Below are 21,986 nucleotides of genomic sequence, written 5' to 3'. Positions count from 1 at the left end.
GTCTTAGAATCATGGAGACTTATCACACCAAGAGGCAATTTGGCCCATTGTATCCATGCCAGGCAAAATTAGAAACGTGGGTTAATTCCAATAATGATCTATGGCGTTGCATTTTACAACGTCATTCTTCAAGCCCCACGATTACTAATTTAGCATCGGCCTGATTGTTTCCGTGTTCGCCCTGCCCGGGCACTGAGGGTCGAGCTCACTCTGACTCCGGGGTCTGAGTGCCAAGCTCACTCTGATTTCATTCAGTGGCGCTCGGGGGGGAGAACTGATCCGGGGGAGGAGTCCTGGAGCTGGGGAGAGCGAGTCGGGGGGCTGGAGGTTTGACTGAGCTGAGATTGGCTGCCAACTACAAGCGCGGGTAGTGCCGCGCACACCGCGTCTATCGGCACGGCTCCCGATGGCTTCGTGCACCGGCCGGGTGCTCGCAACCTTGCTGCTCGGTAAGTTGCCTCGGGGGCTCTCCAGCCTTCGGTTCCCTCTTTCCCTTTCAAAGGCAGCGGCGCCGGTGCTGACCGGGGATTGTCTTCGGTCCCAGCTCACTGGGACTTGGCGCTTTTCTCTGCTTCCACTCCGCTGTCCATTCCCCACGGTTCATGCGCTCTCCCCCCGCCCGCCCGCCTCGGTGGTGGCGCCGGGGAACGCTGCCATGTACCGCGGGCTGGTGAGAGTGATGGCGACGGTATCGGACGAAGGGGAAGAGACGAAGCACAGGAGACCTCAGAGGTAGAGTGCAGAGGAATGACGGTGCAGCCTGCAAAACAGGGCAGAGTTACAGCAACACAGGTTAAGACAGGTACTGGGAGGTATGGAGAGACAACCTGAGGCACAGAAAACTAAACGAGGCACATGGACAGGGAGAGTTATGCAAACACAAGTTGACACACATATAGACACCCTAAAAAAATGAAATTGTACTGTGGAGACGCAGCACGGGGAGAGAGTGCGCTGGAAAAATGCCTGGGATATGGTCACAGCAGCAGAGACAAAGAAGCACAAAGCTGCGAAAGTGAGGAGGTTGGACGCTGAAACGCAGGTGGATTGAGAAGCTGTTTTACGTTGCTAATTAATGACATATCTCCGCAAACCTTCACTGATAGCCAAATTCCAGCGAAGACTGAAGCCAACCCTTTGACTATCATTGCTGGACATTTGTCCGCACAGTGCTGCCCGGTTCCTCGCTAAACTCTGCTGAGTGGACCCCGGACTCTGTTATTTGAGGCGATGAATCCTTGCAGGCTCCAACTAGCAATGGCGCCGCACGGGAGGCTTGAGAGAGGCCGGTCTCCCACATGCATTTGTATCGGTGTAATTCCTTGCACCGACAGCCACAGGAAATGATAAAAGGCTTATTTAGACGTGCATATTTATCGTCCCATTCTCAGTAGTTGTGCTTCGAAAAATAAAATGAAAGGGGGTGTATCAGGCGTTGTTAAATAAATTCGGTGTCATCAACTCCGTGTTGCTGTTCGTCAGAGTGTTGGTTTTGAGAGTAATGTTTGAAACATGAAAATCATGTAGCTAAAACTAATCGAGGTGACCACACAAACGCTTTGAGTGGTAATTGTGCATTCGTAGTTTGCAAATGCCACCGATCACTGTTGAAATTTAAAACAAATATGTGATACGCAGCAGGTCCGGCAGCCTCAGGAGAGAGTGTAACAGTTGATATTTCAGGTTGAAGTCCTTCCATCAGAATTAGGAGAGATACAATAAATTACTTCTAAGTTGCAGAGGGACGGTTAGGACAAAGGAAACATTTCTGATAATATGAGAGTCAGGGTTGATATCATAATTTTTTGATTTAACCATCCAGGCCTTATGAGGGAAGTTGACAAGAGACATGAAAGTTGACATGAAAATGTAAAAGCTGTGAATTGTGGAGCTGTAGGAAATGTCCAGCAGTTTGGACTTTATTAATGGGGCGAGAAAAAAATTGAATTAATATCAGATGTATAACCTGCAGAAATGAACAAATATGAAAGCAAGTTGCCTGAAATTGTTGAATTGGAAAGGCTGCAACATTTCCAAGGAAAAATTAGGTGTTCCTTAACCTTGCATTGAGCTTCATTATTGCTGCTTAGGCCAGAGTGGGAGAATGGAGAATTAAATTGACAGGTAACAGGACATTCAGGGACACGACTTCAGACTGAACACAGATGTCCCTTGAGGCATCACCCAATCTTTTTCCACAACTGCTGTCAGCCATGTGATTATTTCTAGCATTTGTTTTTATTTCAAATTTTCCACCATTTGAGTTTTACAACTTTTGCTCTTCAATTTACTTGACGATTAAACACACGTTATGAATTTGTTAGCTTTCTGTAACCTTCAGTTGAATACTTATATAGAGCTAGTGTAAATCATCATGTAACATCTTGCAGTATCATTAAGGTTGGTCATACATCACAGAAACTAGACCTCTGGCCCAACCAACATGCTTACCTAAGCTGGTCCCATATGGCTATGTGTGGACCATATCCCTTTAAACATTTTCTATCCATGCACTTGTCAAATATCGTTATGTCTTAGTATTGTACTTCCAGAGCTCCTGTTTCCTCCCACATCCCAGATGATGTGCAGGTTTATAGATAACATAATTGGCTTCTGTAAATTGCCCCTAATGTGTAAAGAATGGATGAGAAAGTGACATAGAACTAGCAAGAATGGTTGATCGATGGTCAGTATGGACTTGATGGGCCGAAGGGCCCCATACCATGCTGCATCTCCAAACTAAACTAAAACTACCAGTCTCTTTCACCCTCGGCAGCTCGTTACATTTATCCACTGTCACTATCTACCTTATCCATTCTTCTATGATTTTATAAACCTCTCAATGACATCACTCAAACTCCTTTGCTCAAGGGAAAACCATCCCAGTCTATCCAGTGTCTCCTTATAATTCAAGTCCCTCCAATCCCAGCAAAATCCTTGTGAATCTTTTCATCACCCTCGCTAGCTTAATCTCATTCTTCCTACAGTATTGCAAATAGAATTACACACAGTACTCCATGCGTCTTGTACAGTTCGAAAATGATTGCTCAACTCTTGTACTCAGTGCCCTGACCAATTAAGTCAAATAGCTTCAGGTCAATTTCATACCCATTCTAATTCTGACCCCATTCCTTCTCACCAGAGATGCTGTCTGTCCCGCTAAGTTACTCCAGCATTTTGAGTCTCTAATTCTGACTGACCGCTGGGGGTAAGAATAAGACTTAGATTCACTGTCCCCCACAGTACAGCAGACCCGTGGTGTTTTAACTGGAGATCTACCATTTATTTTCTCATCACTTGCAATTTACTTGAACACTTTTTGAAAAAAGACCAGATTCCTTCTCTGAATCAACACTATTCTTGAATATTTAAGACTTGCACTGCCAACCATTTCCACTTTCAGTACACCGGTAGTTGTTTCTGTTTGGTGTTCTGTCGTGGAAATTAGCTGGATAATGCAAAATAATCGATACTGATAATACACTATTAGATCAAATGCTAACATAGACCAACATAGGAGCTTGTTTATGGAGACAGGCATGCACAAAGTTCTACTCAATTGCTTTATGTCTGTTGTCACAGAATAGTGGAATGACATTAACACTAAAGATGAGGATTGTGAAGTGTTAGACATAATAAAAATATATATTAGAGATGGGGTAACATTAAGGGATCGAGCATCTTGAAGACAATATCCAATACATGCTCTAGAAGAGAGGGAGGAAACAGCACATGCCTCCCACCAACATTTTCTGATATTTGGAAGACTGAGGTGGCTCATAAAATATAGAACAATAGAACAGGAAGGGTTCTTTAGCCCACGATGTCTATGCTCAAATTAAACTAATCTCTTCTGCCTGCACATGATCCATATTCCTCCATTATCTAAATATTCGTATTTCTGTGTAAAAGCCTCTTAAATACCACCATTGTATCTGCTTCCACCATCACCCCTGTCAGCAAATTATTGGAACAATTCATATGCATTATTTAGTCAAGAATGGCTAGGTTTGTTAAGGAAAGGTTGTGTCTAACCAACAAGTGAGTTAATGGGGACTATATTTGATGTAGTCTTTGTGGATATTAACAAGCCATTTGACAAAGTTCTTAATAACAGATCGGAAACGTAAAATTTAAGGATTCAAGAGAATGGTCCAATTTGGATTAAAAGTTATCTTCGATTAAATCAATAAATGCAGTTCTTTCCTACACATTTTGTCTGCTCCACTGCTAAATCTCCTCCAGGTGTGTCTACTTTGAAGTTCTCCTCCTCTCTCGGATAAGTTCATCAACAACTTCAAGTAGCCCTTGCTTTCCCTCTCTCTCTATCCCCCTCCCCTTCCCAGTTTTACCAGTCTTACTGTCTCCGATTACGTTTTATCTCTGTACCGCCCATTTCCCTGACATCAGTCTGAAGGGTCTTGAAGCAAAGCGTCGCCCATTCCTTCTCTCCAGAGATGCTGCCTGTCCCGCTGAGTTACTCCAGCATTTTGTCTATCTTTGATTTAAACCAGCATCTGCAGTTCTTTCCTACACATGGAGTAAAAGTCAGCTGGTTGGGAGAAAACAAGGTAATGGGCAACTGGGAGTTTCAGTAACCGGAGGGTTAACCATATAACCATATAACAATTACAGCACGGAAACAGGCCATCTCGGCCCTACAAGTCCATGCCGAACAAATTTTTTTCCCCTTAGTCCCACCTGCCTGCACTCGTACCATAACGTGCGGTTGTGCGGAGTATGGTTCTGCATGACCCAGTAATAGTCCCTTTGCTTTTGGTGCTGTGTGATAATGATTGGGGCATAAATAGGGGTGATAACAATTTGCCAATTATAACAAATTGGTGATAGTTTTGATAATCAGGAAGGATGAGGCTGCAGGTATATATGTGGGCTAGTTTAGTTTGTTACAATGAAAAGCTTTTTGTTGCGTGCTACCCAGTCAGCGGAAAGACTATACATGATTACAATCGAGCAGTGTACAGATACGTGACAAAGGGAATAACATTTAGTGGAAGATAAAGTCAGAGATTAAGAAGAGCAGGTGTCGGGTGAAATTTAATGCTGAGATGTGACGATCCATTTTTTGAAGGTGATTAAAACATGGCATTAGTAATAAAACAATAGGAATAGAGCGAGGTGAGAACACTTGACTAATTATCTACCTATCCTTGTTTTGTGCCTCTTATCAATCAATCTGTATCAGGTCACTTAAATCAACTCTTCAGTGTTACTTCATTTGTTATTTTAGATGTTCATTTCTGACACGTGAAAGTCAAGTTTCTAAATTTCCTTGCCTAAATTTCCAATAAATATTAAACCATTTCAGAGGGCCCTTAAGAGTCGAGCACGTTGATGTGAGACAAGTTCCAGCATATAGATTTACTGCCTTTGACCCAGATTCAACAATCCAAGTTGCATTGTTGCTGAAGTGATGCCAACTTGTAATTTATTTAATTGCTAATTGCCAGCTGTCCCTGTGGCAATCATAGCACTGGGATATGTTTCCAAATCAGGCTTGAGTGCAATATGGAAGGAAACTCTTAAGGTGACGTTTGGTGGAGAAACTGGGGTTTGGGAGATGCTTTCTAGTTGATCTACCACAGTTGTGCTTTTTATTATGTTTTAAAATTGCTTCACCAAATGCTCACAATTTCATCATACTATCTATCTGCTGTACTTTATTTACTGCAGTCTCTTTGTCTTTCTAATTTCCTTATCTTCTCCCAATATGACATACTCATTTAGTATTCAATTGACTTTGTTTTGCACCTATGAGGAGGTGGGGACAGAGAAGTTAAGGTACAGAATTCCAATTTCTGGTGGAACTAATTCAATCAGGAAACTTTTCAGGGCAATGGGGAAGTAGGAGGGGCTTATGTTTGGTTTGTAGTATTTTAGCAATGATCAAATGCAGAGATAATGAACTGAGTCTTCCAATGCTGAAATCTTCCATGACTCTACCATCCCTATTGCCTTTCTGATGACAGATGCCCATTTGTTTTATAAGGATGGTATGTTTGTAAGTGAGCTACTGTTATCCATTATTATATAAATATTCGGAGTTAAACCATAATCCTTACCCAAAGTTAGACACAAAATGCTGGAGTAACAGGCAGCATCTCTAGAGAAGGAACAGGCAGCATCTCTAGAGAAGGAATGTGATGATGTTTTGGGTCGAGACCCTTCTTCAGACTGATGTCAGGGGAGAGGGAGATACATAGATAAGCAAGTGTGAAAATAGGACAAGGGGAATGGAGATCAAGGTAAATGTAGAATAGATCATTGTTAGCTGGGGGAAGATCACAACAAAGCAAACAGAGATAAAATGTAGTCGGAGATAGTAAGACTGGTCGGAGAACTGGGATGAGGGAGGGATGGAGAGGAAAAGTTAGAAAAGTCAATGTTCATATCGCTGGGGTGCAAGAGGTGCTGTTCCTCCAATTTGCACCGGGCCTCACTGACAATGCAGGAGGCTCGGGACAGAAAGGTCAGTGTGGGAATAGGAGGGGCCCTGTCCCACTTTCACAACCTAATTCACGGCCTCTGCCGAGGTTGCCCTTGACTCGTATTCGCAGCAAGGTCGTCACGCTAGTGGTAGCAGGTTGTCACGCTAGTGGTAGCAGGTCGTCACGCTAGTGGTAGCAGGTCATCACGCTAGTGGTAGGTACTCGTGGCATCAAGTAGGTTGCCGCATTTTTTCTAGCCTGATGAAAAACATCCACGAGTAAAAAAGGTCGGGAATTAAGTCGTGAAAGTGGGACAGGCCCTTTAAAGTGTTTAGCAACCGGGAGATCGGGTAGATTTAGGCGGACTGTTGTGAAAGTTACAAGTTTACAAAGCTCGATTTGATTTACTAAAGTTGTTATCTATAATTTATTCACAGCACATCAACTTAATCTGCTTACTGCCTGCAATGAAGCCTATTACTCCTATCTCATTAAACACATTTGCTTGGAGGCTTACAGATTTCAGATGACAGATGTTGGACAAAAACTCTGGTGTGACTGGGGTGAAACATTAAGGTATGTTTGGGATTCACTAGGGAACATTGTAAAATAATCAATTATTTCACCACTTCCAAACTGCACTTTCCTCATTTTATGTTACTATGTCTATGTGGTTGAACAGTGAAGCAGGAGGATAAAATTCTCCCAATTTTGCTAGCCCTTGCTGTCTCCTCCCCTTCCTTAAAGCTGTCTCCTCCCCTTCCTTAACCCTCTAGCTGTCTCCTCCCACCCTCCCATCCGCCCGCCCTTGGGCTCCTCCTCCTCCCCTTTTCCTTCCTTTTCCCCCCCACACCCCCCATCAGTCTGAAGAAGGGTTTCGGCCCGAAACGTTGCCTATTTCCTTCGCTCCATAGATGCTGCTGCACCTGCTGAGTTTCTCCAGCAATTATGTGTACCTTCGATCTTCCAGCATCTGCAGTTCCTTCTTGAACACGGATAAAATGCAGTCCTGTGTTGAGCTCCAAAGCGCAGCAGGTCATATCCATCTGTATTAAGTTCAAGTTAAGTACAACATCTCACCTACCTCAGATCTCTGCAATAAGGAGAAAAGTAATCAATCTTCATGGTACTTGGCGTGCTGATCAGGGCATTCACATACTTGTATGTAGACACAAAATACTGGAGTAAATCAGCGGGACAGGCAGCATTTCTGGAGAGAAGGAATGGGTGACGTTTCGGGTCGAGACCCTTCTTCAGCATTCAGCATTCTGCCTTTGATTTAAACCAGCATCTGCAGTTCTTTCCTACACATACTTGTTTGTGTCTGTATCTAGTGCAGAGTGGGTGATGGCAGTGACAGGTTGGGATGCTCCTGCATGGTGAAACCACTTTCATCAGCTGAGGATATGCAAGCTCCCAAAAGCTGAAAACCGTTGGTATCAGGCAGCTCCAGATGGGCAGCTGAAGGTTTTGGCCTCATTAACAGGCTTCAGGCAGCACAGCTACTACTGGGACTAGAGGGCAATAGACTATAGGTGCAGGAGTAGGCCATATAGCCCTTCAAATCAGCACCGTCATTCAATGTGATCATGGCTGATTATCCACAATCAGTACCCCGTTCCTGCCTTCTCCCCATATCCCCTGGCTTTGCTATCTTCTAGAGCCCTATCTAGCTCTCTCTTGAAAGTTTCTAGAGAACCGGCCTCCACCGCCCTCTGAGGCAGAGAATTCCACAGACTCACAACTCTCTGTGTGGAAAAAGTGTTTCCTCATCTCCGTTCTAAATGACCTACCCCTTATTCTTAAACTGTGGCCCCTGGTTCTGGACTCTCCAATATCGGGAACATGTTTCCTGCCTCTAGCGTGTCCAAACCCTTAATAATCTTATATGTTTCAAAAGACCCCTCTTATCCTTCTAAACTCCAGAGTGTACAAACCCAGCCGCCCCATTCTCTCGGCATATGACAACCCCGCCATCCCGGGAATTAAACTTGTTAACCTACGCTGCACTCCCTCAATAGAAAGAATGTCCTTCCTCAAATTTGGAGACCAAAACTGCACACAATACTCCAGGTGTGGTCTCACTAGGTACAACTGCAGAAGGACCTCCTTGCTCCTATACTCAACTAAAATGATTGGTGATTGGTGGAGTGGCTCTGAGAGGACAGGGAGCAGATGGAGAGCGATTGAGGGAAAAGAGGGGAGCAAGTAGAACGGAGTCAAGGGAGAGAAATGGTTTGGAGAAAGTTGGGAGTGGGAAGTCAACTGAAGATGGTCTGGCCAAAATTACATGTCTATGCTCATACATATGGATCAAAATATGTGTGCACGTGTTTACATTAGTACATTTGCAGAGCCTGGTCTCCAATTGGCTTAAGACCGAACCTTGCTCTGTCAAGGCAATGTGATAATTGGTAGGCAAGGGTAAGTCAAAATCAAATCTGCAAAACTGGATATGTGTGTGCGCGCACATATATATGCATGTGCCTCCTTGTATGTTTGTGCACTTCTGTGGCATTAAAAACATACAGATTATAAAAGAGATTTGAATAATGGGTGTGCATATGTGAGTATCAGTACGAAAGCTTTGAATGATTGAGTGTATGTATGCATGCATGCATTTGTAACTAATCATTAAACCTGGTTGAGATTAGTAAAATACATAACCCATGGTATTCATGCCCTGAGCTGCTCAGTGCCGAGTTTTGTGATGTACATTAAGTCTCACAGCTTTGAGTTAAAGCTTTGGAATGAGAATGAACACAGGCGAGCAAAATACAACAGCAAAGCAGACCGATCTAGACCTCTGACCATCGACGTTTCAAAAATTTGTCATTGTGTATTGTAAAATTGAAAGACCATTTATTCAGTACTACTTACAACCTTAAGTTGATCCAATGCTTTATGCGATAATGCAAGTACTCTTGAAGTACTGTTTAAGATTGGAAACACAGCAGCCAATAGCAAGCTCACAGTCTGTTTATCTGATAACTATTATTATGACAGGTGTTCAAAGGATAACTATTAGCTGGACCATGTACCAGATGGTGGTGAGTGTAAATATATACTTTTATATGGGGATCAATATACTTTCAGATGGGAAAGTGATCAGCATGTATTATGATCTCATTGACTAGTAGAGATGACCTGACGTTCCCTTGGCTACTCTTAGTAGTCCTGGTTACATTCTTATTTATTCTGTCCAGACTGAGCAGTTTAAATACCTTGTGCAGTTTCCTTGCCCTGAAATAACATTAGTTTTGTACCTTACATATTTTCGGCAACCTGTACTGTCTGCAATTCTCATGAAGAACCCCAATTTGCATTCATTTGGCACATCTCCATTTCCCTGTTACATTTAAAGATTAATAACCAAATGTTGAACATTGACAGGAATCATTAATGTTTTGGCTGTAGCGATCCATGAGAACAGGAAACTGAGTCGCCCAGAAATACGTATTTGTCTTAATTGTATTTCTGTTTTCTTCACAGTGGATCATTAATCAGCTCTATTTTCATTCATATGTAAATGTTTTCCAGGGCACCTTTGCACTGCACTTGCTGATGAATGTTCTCATTTTCTTTGTAGTTCCTATGGAGATCTCACAAACTGCACAATTTTGATTGCTAACAAGATGGATTGTTTCTGGCCAAATCAAGTAGTGGACCAGTTCTTCCTCACCATTCACAAGGAATACTTTGAAAACTGTTCCGTCTCCGGGAGAGCATTGGGAGATCCTCCAAACAACATTGTAGGGCCATTCATTGCCATCCCAGTGATGATTACTCTGTTTGTGACAGCACTGGTGGTGTGGAGAAGCAAACGGAATGAGGGGATTATATAACAACAATTGGTCCGAGGGCACATGATTTATCTATCTGACTTGCAATTATATTGTCCTAGCTACCTTTGCATTGGAGGGGATAAACTGCGGCATCTGAAATTGAACAGTTTGGTACATAAACAGTGAGTAAATAACATCTAGATTGCTACATTCTGGATTCTCTGTCAAAGTTGAATACAATCTGCACTGGGTTAGTAAGCATGTAACTTTAGTGAATAAAAGTTTGACATTTTATTGCAGTTAGGTTGACTATGTTAATGACTAAACCCTACACCAATCTACAAAACATACTCAAGCCATATGTGCATCTATATCAAACCCATTTATCTACTTTTGTGAACTTTTGATGTCCAGTCTGACGTATTTTTCCGAGGAGAATTAATTAGCCTCAAGGAATAAATAATAAATCAATTAAACAGTGAGCAATGAAATCACAGCATGAGGTTTTAATCTAGAACATTTCTCAGGATTTCAGATGTTAGAAATGCTGACATTTACCCAACCAACTGTGCAGGCTGCATCGCATTTTGGGGGGAAAAAGACTGCCCTTCGGCTCTGATTATAGGTCAGTGCTGAGCCAACGTGCAAGTAGGAGCAGCATCAGGACTATTTAAAAAGAACTAATCAGGGATGGTCGATGGTTTCTTTCAGTATCTGGGCTCAAGGATGGAAAATTGGTTGAGTTCACGTTTAGTTCAGAAATACTGCTTGGAAACAGGCCCTTTGGCCCACCAAGTCCATGCAGACCTTCGATCATCTGTTCACACTGGTTCTTTGTTATCCCATTCCCTACTCATTCGGGGCAATTTACAGAGACAAATAATTTCATGCCCTTGGGATGTGGGAGTAAACCCCTGCTGTCACAGGGAGAGGGTGCAAACTTCACTCAGATAGCACCTAAGGTCATGATCGAACCTGGTTCTCTGGCATTGTGAAACAGCAGCTCTACCAGCTGCCGCGACCATACCCATGTGGAGAGCAAGTTTGAACGTCTAGTGCCATCGGACTTGCCTCACACTGCATTCACTCGCCCTTTCACCGTCCACAAAAAAAAATGCTTCTCAAAGTATTCAATATCTCCAAGGCAGGAGAAAAGTAGAAATTGATATTTTGTAAAAGTACATCAATAAAAATATGGCCATCAGATGATTAAAGAGATTGTAATAGAACCTAAAAAAAATGTTGTTCTTTCTGATCTATAACACGTGCTAGATTAGCAGTAGTGGCCTGGGCTGCAACTGCTAAACATTCATTCCTACCTTGCCGACAAGAAATGCAGAGTTTGGAGAAAGATGAAATTGTGATGTATTGGGGTAAGGCGAGATGTAAATGGGGGGTGTAGTTGGTTAATTAATAATTTTTTGACTTTAAAGTAACGATGAAGCAAGGCAAAAGGAGACAATAAAAATAGATAGGAAACAATATAGACCAGCTAGAGAGGGCGATGAAAACAGAAAAGCTGCAGAGAGTTGGCCTGATCCAGAAACGTTGCAGAAGAAAAGGTATGAGGCTGTGGAGTTTGGATGACCCGTCTGGTTCACCTCAAGAATCAGCTCACATCACTACTCCACACCGCCATTCACCAGTACAAGGTGGAAGGAAAGCAGTACACCAACAGGAAAGCTATCAATTGCTTGTGAGATTTCAGTTCCTCAAGATTTACTGGAACAAGATGGAGAACTAAAGTGAGGTGGGTGGGGGGTGAAGCTCAGTCACATTAGCAGACAACGTGGGAACTGAGTAGAGAAAACAACCAACCCGTGTGGCCCATGAAATGTAAAGGACACGTGCAACAACCAATAGGGTGAAGTTTGAACAAATCCGACTGATCCATCTAGAAGCAGTTCCTGTGCTTATTTGATGATGGGATAACAGGAATTGAAAGAGCAGCTCCATCCTTGTGATTGAAAGCATACACCAGAAGATGGATATTGGCACTGTGGATTTGCAAAGTTTTAAGGATGAAACTACAACCAGAAATATTGGAAAGTGATGCATTTGATGATAGCAGAGAGGTGGAGGAAATTACAATTAGTAGGCGACTTATAGTCACAAAGATCTTGGGTTGACCAGGCGTGAAAAGTTTCATTTTTGTTTAGTTTATTGTCACGTGTACGGAGGTACAGTGAAAAGCATTTGTTGCGTGCTAACCAGTCAGCATAACAGAGCACAGTGGACAATAAATAACAGCCTTGCTGCCAATGTCCATCAAGGAATTAAAAAATGCCATAAGCTAGCAACAGAGTATGCAGTCTCAAGTAGTATTATACTTCCTGATGTGGTGACTAGGCATTCAGTATCAAGGATCATAGATCCGCATCTGCAATTCCTTCCTTCACATCGTTGACTCTCACCTGAACTGGATGACGTAAATGATGCTTTGGTGATTAATAAAATATACCATTAGCGTAATCCAGCACAGAAGGCACCTATTTAGCTTGTTATTAAGTCTGAGCTACCCCTTTTGAGGAGTGATCCAGACTGTCCTAATCTCACTCTTTCTTCCAATATTACATTGAAGTAGCAATGTGGATGGCGCAATTGTCTTTTAAATGTAATCTTTACTTGCAATGTGTGTAGTTTGCCTGTTCTCCCTGTGCCAAAGACATGGTTGGTGGGTTAATTTACGCTGTGATTTGTCCCGGTACAGTTGAGTGGTAGGAGAACAAACAGCGAGTTGACAGCATGTGACAGAGAATGGGTTACAAGGAAATAATTGAGAGGATGGCTTTGTTCACACAGTGGGTGATTGGCTGCTTCCCAAATCATGGAATTAAAAATAGAAGCATTTTCCCAATTCTCTTAAGAATTAAGAGCATTCCCCATCTTTTAGGTGGCACTTTACAAATCCTACCAACCTGTCAAGTTAAATATCTGCCTTATGTCACTTTGGGTCCTCTCTCCAAACACTGTAAAACGGTGCTGTCTGGTTATCAAGCCCTGAGATGTGACAATAGTGTTCTGGAACAGTGGTTGGGCTTGCATTATTGCCTGTCTAAGAATAGAAACAGAGCTCACAGAATAATACATCATACACTAATAAATGCATATGAAGTATTATAAATCATGTGATATTAGACAATAGGTGCAGGAGTAGGCCATTCGGCCCAGCATCGCCATTCAATGTTGTCATGGCTGATCATCCCCAATCAGTACCCCGTTCCAGCCACAATTCGAGGACAATAGATTACAAATGCTGGTTTTGTCAGTAATACGCATGTTGAAGCAGAATCACACTTCAGGAACTATAACTGAACAAGCAGTATCAAGAGCTAATGCTGCACAGGCATTATGTTGTATCAGATGTCAAGGACTAGAGATGTTTAATCCTCCTTAGAAAAAATCCATTGTCCTTATCTGGTCCATCATAAATGCAACTCTGGAGTTAAATCTTTCAATCAATTCTCTGGACGCCTCAATCACAAACCTTTTATGGGTCGTGTCTCATCAACACAACAAACTCATCACTCACTCCATCACGTAAAACACAGCAAGTAAACCTTATGATTACTACATTCTGTTGTTCCTCAGCTGATGAAGCAGTCCTATTTCAGAGCACATGTTATACCAAGGACGCAAAGTGCGCTCAAAACAATGATAATATCTATCACCAAGAGAGGCTTCATAGCATCATTACTTCCTGAGGAATAACATTCAGGCTGAGAGGTGAAAATCATGCAGAAAAAATCTTAGGCAATTTACCAGTTATAGATGTTTGGTCATAAACAATATTCATGCAATAACCTTTGGAGATAATGTTCTATTCAGTCATTGAACACCCCCGGATGTGTTGCACCACCACTGCACTAAATTGGATAGATTAAGAGAGGACCATCAGACAATACTGACGAACGATGACAAGTTATCGCCAAATCAGAAACGTATGCCACAAACATTTGGTCAAGCAAATTGTACATTCAACATGACCAAGTCAGGGCATTAACATTAGCTTAATTAGGAATGCATAGGAGCATGCAAAAGCATCACAATCCACATCTTTAATGAGGTATCCACACAGCTTCAATAACCAATGGATCCATTCCAATATTTGTTACCCTGTCACATCTAGTTATGAATGGTAGGAAATAATTATAAGTTTGGGAGAATTGGGGCCACAAGCTGGCCAGCATTCATTGTCCATCTACAGCAGAATCCACATACTTAATGATGGCACAACCCAACATGCCAGTACCAAAGACAACGCTGAGGTATCTATAACAAATTTCAGCCAAGCAGCATCAAATTGGTAATCTTATTGCCTGAGTTTCCTCATTGCATAAACTTACCTTCTGCCAATCCACTGTGTCCAAAAACAAGCAGTTGAGGGAAGCAAATGCAGCAAATGCTAAGTGATTTCCATGCTCCAGTTCAGACATGCCCAAGACCAAGCTGTTCCAGTTTCCAGAAACTAATTCAGTTTATGTACTCTCCACAAATGAAAGACAAACCCAATGTTTGTCCATTATCAATCAACTACCATCTCATCAATTATCAATAATGATGGAGAGTCAACTGTGCTTTCAAGTGGGAATTACTTATTAAAGTACCGTTGAACTCTGCCAGATCTCATTCTGAAATATGGCAACAAACCACAGCTGGAGGATTCCATAAACCATCTGAGAAAAAGCAAGCCTTCATTCCATCCTAATTTGATGTCTAGTTTCAGCCAAATTTTATTTTTATTCTTTTATTGTAATATTTTCATTTAATGACCAAGTCAGAAAGCAGTTGGGCGCCAGCAACCTTGGCCTTTGATTTTGTCATCAAAATTGATATACAATATCAATTGTATATTGATATATACATCAATATATGATCAAAATTGTCATAATGAAACTGGAACTCTGGGTCATTAGTTTGTAATGCACTGCTACATACATCTTTGTTTGTACATACTTCATCACACATGCGCACGATATCAGCCCATATTTCACAAAATATACGAGATGTATAACCAGATATTTTAGCCTAGTACTGTATCTTTATATGTTCATTATTGTTGTATAAAGCAGAGGATGATGTTCATATTGCTGCAAAGTCCATATGCATAGAGGTCACATCAAATACTTAACAACAGGTCATTTTGCATAATTTATAAACAGCTTTTCTGATAAGTGTCCCTCTATCAAAAGAACCGACCACCAATACCACTTCCAGTAATGAGTTAGATTGCCCTTGGATAAAAAAAAGTTACTCGTCATTTCCTTAATGACTTTATTCACCACTTTCTTGTGTTCATTACTTTAGTTTCTACATCATCCCTGTAACTCTTTAATCATCTCCAAAGATCTCTATCAAATTGTCTTCACCCTACTCTTTCCAAGAGAGACAAAATCAAAGGTTAAACCTTCCTAGTTGGCACGAGACCTCAGTTCTAGTATTGTTCTTGGGAATCTATTCTGAACCTTCTCCAGTGTCTCTAAATTATTCAAATAAAATGGAGAGCAGAATAACTTAGAAGCCTCTGTGATGATGCTAAACACACTTTTACGCCAATATAGCACAACCTTTCTGCTTTACAGTTTTGTCAGGCAGTTGTTGTACAGTGAAAACTGTTTTTCAGGTAACATTGGAGTATTACTGTCTATTGCTGTTCAATAAATAATAAAAACTTCAATGCATAATGTGTTCATTATTTGACTGGATAATATATATTTTAAACAAAAACCTGAGTAGTATTAACTGATTAAAATTTAAACAGTGCAGTCGTATCAAATTAGCAGCATTTAAATTTCATTTACATAAACCATCTGCAGCCTGCCTAGATTGAATTACTTTTTACATTAGCAGTCGCTTGCTGGTTTCCAGATGCCAAAACAACATCAGCACCCAATATCAGATTTGTTCCTGTACCTAAATTTAGTAAATTACATGCATAAACACCTTCACAATTGGGCCACTCAGCCCTAGTGAAGTGGTTTGCGTGCTTATATGCTATCCTGATCTAAATGCAAACTCAGTAACACCTTACGTCTTTCACACATCCCTCAAAAGTAAAAATGGCTTTGAACATGGAAGTCATTTCACAGCCTTCAGCTACACGTGTTTTTGCACAATATTTAAGGCACTTACCAGCAGTATTGAATGCAGTTCAGTCACTTGGCCCATTGAAGTCAATCCTCCTATTCTACACCCCAGGACATTGGCTGATCAGGATCCTTTCACAAAATCCATCAACATTCTTATATTCCAAATATGTTGGAAATTCCTCCCTCACCATTAAATGACACGGTACTAAATGACAGTATAACGGTGCATGATCATCAACAGAGATATGGTTTGTAATGCAGGGTGCTGAGTTGTGAGGGGACTGCTTAATGTGAGGGAGCTATAGCAAGGGACACGATGAGTAACATAGAGCTGTGGGTAAGGGGATTACAGAGGGAGGTGGAATAACATCAATGGCACTGTGAAATCACATATAAATTATATAATAAACACTTGGTAATATATATGCATACATGCAAGTACACAACATTTTCACATCTGGCAAGAGATGTACTTATAGGTGCGCTATATATATCACAAAACAAACCTGAATTTTAGGTAGGGAATTACAATTCTCAAACAATTAACATCTTCACCAGACATACTTTAATTGACCAAGCGGAGCTGTGGGATCAAGAGTTGCGTCCATTTTAAGACAATGCCCCCTCCCGATGACAGAGACACTGGCTCAAGTGCTACTCTGCATTTTCCACAGTTGTTTAATATTTGCAAGCCGCATGCTGTTAATGCTTCAAACACATGTCTTAAGACCTTTTGTTGCAAGATATTGTGGTTTCCAAACAACACCATATTACACTAGAAAAAATGTCTTTTGTGACTCAATCAGTAAAGAGACAGACTCCAGGTGCTCTGTACAGTCCTTATAATTGAAGAAAACCCAACTATTTTGCCACAATAAGAGTAATTATTCTTGAATCTTAGCCCAAAGTTGCCCATCACTTGCTGTACTGACGCTGAATTCAAAGTAGCACCAACAGCTTCTCTTCATAACAACAGTGATATTGGACCGTCACAATCCAGTGTTTAATTGACGATCAACATCAGAAGGCAGAAGACTTGGCTTCCACAGCTTGGAGTAGTGTCCCATCAGACAGCTCATATGATCATCTTGCAAAGCGTCTAATATAATCCTGCACTTTACTCCGAAAGTCCTCCTGTAGGGACAACACAAAAACTGTCGGACATCGTTTTTATTTAAACATTAAATTGCTCACCCCTAGCAATGCAGACACATTTTAAAAATGAACCATTGATGAACTTGGCAATGATAGACTCGTCAAAAAGATATTGATGGAGAAGCGCTAGACCATCACTTGGAACAAAATTAATTTTCATATAGTGTCAGAGAGAGAGACAGCACAGAAGCAGGCCCTTCAGCCCACCGAGTCCATGCTGACCATCAAAGGCCTATTAACACAAATGCTAAATTGATCCCATTTTATTCTCTCCACATTCCCATCAACCCTTCCCAGAATCTACCCCTCACCCACATACTGGGGACAATTTACAATGGCCAATCAATCAATTTAGCAAAGAATTTTAGCAAGACTTCAAGACAGACAAGAACCATGGGTGTTTGTACACCAAGCTGCAGGACAAGCCAAGCAGACTGTTCATGTAGTACGCGGGATTCTTGGCTTTACAAATGCAAGTTTCACTGTCTTCATATAAAGACTGGTTAAGTCTCAGATAAATGATTATGTTCAATCCTGGGCATCATTCTTCAGCAGGAACATCGAAAACTCAAAGGAGGTGCAGAACAATTTCATTAAGATGATAAAAAGCATGACATTTAATTATTTGGAAGCATTAGAGAAAATGGGATTGTTCTACTTATAATAGATTAAAGGCATATTTGAAGAAATGCTCACATTGACAAAATACTTTTCTTATAGAATAAATAAATAGTTAAGCTGCTCTATGTTGCAAAAGATCTGCAAAATATTACAGGGCTGAGAGCAGGGGAAGTGTGACTAATTTGATGATCTCACCGTGGAACTCCTAGCATGATGGATCAATTTGATATGACCTACAATCCACGATAGCTAAAATTATGGGGATAAAAGGTAGATAGTAAAGCTCTGGCCCCATAGCAGAAGCGTCCACATGCGGGGCAGGAAACTGGAAGTATCCCGAGCTAATTCTACTACCACCATCATCTGTTGCAACAAGTGATGGCTCCCACTGATTGTCGCCGGAAGCTTGTGTCCTTTTCAGAATGGATGATGACAGCGATGTCAATATTTGAAACATGGAAGATGGACACGAAAGAAGAAGTAAAGCTCTTTTTCCCTATCATGGGGCTGTCAAAGACAAGAGGGCATAGGTTTCAGATTAAAATTGGGAGGTTTAGAGAGCATCTAAGGGGGTGGCCTTTCATACAATGTGTGGTTGGAATCCGGAACAGCTGCCTGTAGGGCTGTGGAGACAGCAGTTTTTCCACTTTGAAGGAAATTACGGAAATTCTGGTTCTCTTCGGGTAATTTTAGGGAAATTAAATAATTTTGGGAAATTTCCACATCTGGCCCGTGGGATGATTTGGGGGGAAAAAAAAATATTTACGATTATCTACGCCTGCTCAGTTGGGGGAGGCTGGTGACGCGGTAGGGATGCAAAATGACGCCGTCTCCCCGCGCATGTGCAGTGGGCCCCGGGCGGGATCAGATTGCCACCTTTTTCACTTCATACAATCATACATCGCCTCGACGCCTCATGCCTAGTCTGGGTGAGTGGTGGAATATTGCGCTGGGTAGGAGGTGTCGAAGGGGTCCAATCCAGCCCGCGGGATGATTTGGGGAAAAAAGGCGTGCCCGCTTCTCTGGGGCTGCGGCGTCGGCCCACCCGGTCCATCGCCTCCCTCCGCGGCATCGGAGCCTCGCCGCCGCCGGTCCGCCTAGAGTCCAGGGAGTGGGTCCGCTGTTGGCGGTCCGTGGAGACCGTTCTCCCGTTGCCAGACGGGAGCGGGAAAGACTGACTCTGAACCGAATCCTGGCAGCGGCCGTGACCCAACACCAGGCGCCGCTCCGTCTGGGTCCCTGCCTCCCCCCCCCCCCTTTCACCGACCGCCAGCTCTCCAACGCTGCGAGGGAGGGAGGAGGGGGAGGGTAGAGAGAGAGGGGGGGAGGAGAAGGAGAGGGAAAGAGATGGGGAGGGAGAGACGGAGGGGAGGGGGGGAGGAGAGAAAGGGGGGAGAGAGGGAGGGGGAAAGGGGGACGGGATAGAGATATGGGGAGGGAGAGAGAGGTGGAGGTGGAGGGAGGGGGGGGGGAAGGGAGGAGGGGGAGGGGAAAGGGGAGGAGGGGAAGGAGGAGAGGGGAGGGGGGAAAGGGGGAGAGGGAAAGGGGGAGAGGGAAAGGGGGAGAGGGAAAGGGGGAGAGGGAAAGGGGGAGAGGGAGGGAGCAGTCACGACCCAGTAGTTTTGTTTGAGTTTTGTTTGAGGCTGTATGGTAACTCACATTTCACTGTACCTTAATTGGTGCATGTGACAAATAAATAATTTGATTGATTGATTGTTGTATTGAGTTATTTGCGACACTATTCCAGGCACACACTGCACTGAACACACAATATGCATACCATGCAGGCTAGGCTACATCATATATGTGCACAGTGCATAATGCCTTGCATAACACTGTACAAGTGAGTAACAGAAGCAGGCAGCTACAGTGCAGTTACATAGATCTGTTTTGCCTTGATCTTCTTTGTGTTGTTAACGTGTGCCCGCGAAAGAAAAACAACAACAAATAGCACGCAGGAAGCATTTCTGAAAGTTTCAGGAAATACCGTCAAATTCCAAGAAATTTGGGATTCTATTTCAGGAAATGTTTTTTTGAGGTGTGGAAGCACTGAGACAGAGATTCATTCAACATTTAAGAAGCAACTGGATGAGCGCTAGAATCGCCAAGGCATTGATGACTATAGACCCAATGTCGGAAAATGGGCTTTGTACAAGTTAGTACAACGGGCAGAATGGATGCGGTGGGCTGAAGGACCTGTTTTTGTGTTGTATCACACTATTTCTGGACTATACAGAGTCTGTTCAAAAATCCCCCACTGCCAGATTTATTATCCCCCCACTGACACGTTCCATAATTCACCATGTTACGTTTTCCCTCAAATCCACACATTCCCATCACATGTGCACATCCTTGTCCTATGGCCCCCGTATGTCTACAACCCTACAAGAGGCCTCACCTCTTGCCCCCAGCACCAACACTGCCCCAACTCCTACAACCCACCTCCCAGAAGCAGAATTTCCCTCATGCATGAGCAGTATACACAGCCATGAACAGGCAAAAAACTGCCCACACTTCAACCCTTGCCCGTTGCAGCATCGCCCACGGCCCAGAAATCAGTAGTCATGCAGCAACCCACACCCACAGCCCACATGCGAACAGCTTGCTCCCTGCATCATTCAGCCCATTACCCACCTACCTTGTCACGCAGGTGTTGCTCTGCAGCTTCGATATTCAGGGGATCATCAAAGTTCAAGAGATCCTGAAATACAGGAAGAGAGGAATGTTCAGAGCCAGCAACCCACTAATCAAACTTATACCAAAACAGACAGAGAGCAGTTCTCCAAAGCACAGGGGAGGAGGAAGTAGTTGTGGCAGAGACTATTGCAACGTTTTAGAAGCAATAGGACAAGTATGGAGGGATAAGGGCCAAACACAGGCAGAATGGGACATGTTGGTCGATGTGGGCAACTTGGGTCGAAGAGCCTGTTTCCACACTGTATGACTATGGCTCTATGACATAGTGCTTGAGAAACTGATGCAGGCTTCAAGTATTTGCTCTCTGCTTCTTGTCAAGTTTGTTATTCTCATTTGCTGTACATTCAGGGGAAAAAATAGCCTGGAGCTCTGTTAGCGAGGGAAAGTAACAACTGCCAAATTTTGATATCCTCACTAATCAAGGATGACGCACCAAGTGCAACAAGTTCCCACTCCAACCTCAGTCTGTAGTTCACTCCCATGTGGTACTCTATGTATAAAAACCATCCCAACTTTTGTTTATGTTCCCACCGTTACTACACTCCCACATATCTATTTTTCTATTTTTAAACCACCAAATCACTTAATGAGATTTCAGTCTGTAGCTGTCCATTATACACCACATGAATAATTCAATGCAGAGGACATATTTGCTTAAACATTGATCAGTCTGATACTTACAGTAAATAAAGAATTCAATCCCCAGACCACATCCTGTAGGGGAAAAGATTGAGATGAAATACATTGTCAAGTACCAATGCAACAAACCAATAAGATGATTGTCGTAATAAGAGGATTCACAATGTATTCACACAAGGATTACACAAGGGTGTAGGAAAAGTGACCATTACACCAGCATCTCTCACTCTTTTACTTTTACTTTTACCCCCACAGTGACCATAATTATATTATATTTTGAATACTGGCAAGTTTTTTTATTTGAATCCAATTACCAAAAAAATGTGAACAAGCAGTTCAGATGTAACAACCCCTTGCAATTAGAAGCAACTGAAGATCTTTCATCTTTCCCTCCATATCCACAAAACATCTTCACAATCCCAATCACTGCTTTCGTCCAACCTGACCTCTGCTCATCTGACAATGACCACAACTCCATACACTTACAGTGCCCTCCATGTTTGGGATAAAGACCCATCATTTATTTACTTGCTTCTATACTCCACAATTTG

General features: G+C 42.5%; 2 protein-coding genes across 7 annotated transcripts in view; one reads left to right on the top strand and one right to left on the bottom strand.

The window, feature by feature from the left end:
- Nucleotides 1-292: 292 nt before the first annotated feature.
- ramp1 (receptor activity modifying protein 1) lies at nt 293-10,533 on the top strand. The gene is made up of 3 exons (XM_055638472.1): nt 293-449; nt 6,887-7,025; nt 10,039-10,533. The coding sequence occupies exons 1-3, from the start codon at nt 407-409 to the stop codon at nt 10,292-10,294; spliced, it is 438 nt and encodes a 145-aa protein (XP_055494447.1). The 5' UTR covers nt 293-406; the 3' UTR covers nt 10,295-10,533.
- Nucleotides 10,534-16,709: 6,176 nt separating this feature from the next.
- Nucleotides 16,710-21,986, bottom strand: part of ube2f (ubiquitin-conjugating enzyme E2F (putative)) — a 101,683-nt gene continuing 96,406 nt past the window's right edge. For all 6 annotated transcript variants that reach the window (XR_008723750.1, XM_055638471.1, XM_055638470.1 and 3 more), the window contains 3 exons: nt 21,478-21,510; nt 20,738-20,800; nt 16,710-17,457 (listed from right to left, as the gene is read on the bottom strand). Coding sequence is in view for 5 of the 6 variants with exons in the window: in XM_055638471.1 (XP_055494446.1) it covers nt 17,407-17,457; nt 20,738-20,800; nt 21,478-21,510 (147 nt within the window). In the remaining variant the exon portion in view is untranslated. The remainder of the gene's footprint in view (nt 17,458-20,737; nt 20,801-21,477; nt 21,511-21,986) is intronic.

Source organism: Leucoraja erinacea, chromosome 7 (assembly GCF_028641065.1).
Source record: "Leucoraja erinacea ecotype New England chromosome 7, Leri_hhj_1, whole genome shotgun sequence".
In the NCBI taxonomy this organism is placed as follows: domain Eukaryota; kingdom Metazoa; phylum Chordata; class Chondrichthyes; order Rajiformes; family Rajidae; genus Leucoraja; species Leucoraja erinaceus.
The sequence above is the reverse complement of the archived record's forward strand: the minus strand, read 5'-3'. Positions and strand labels throughout refer to the sequence as shown.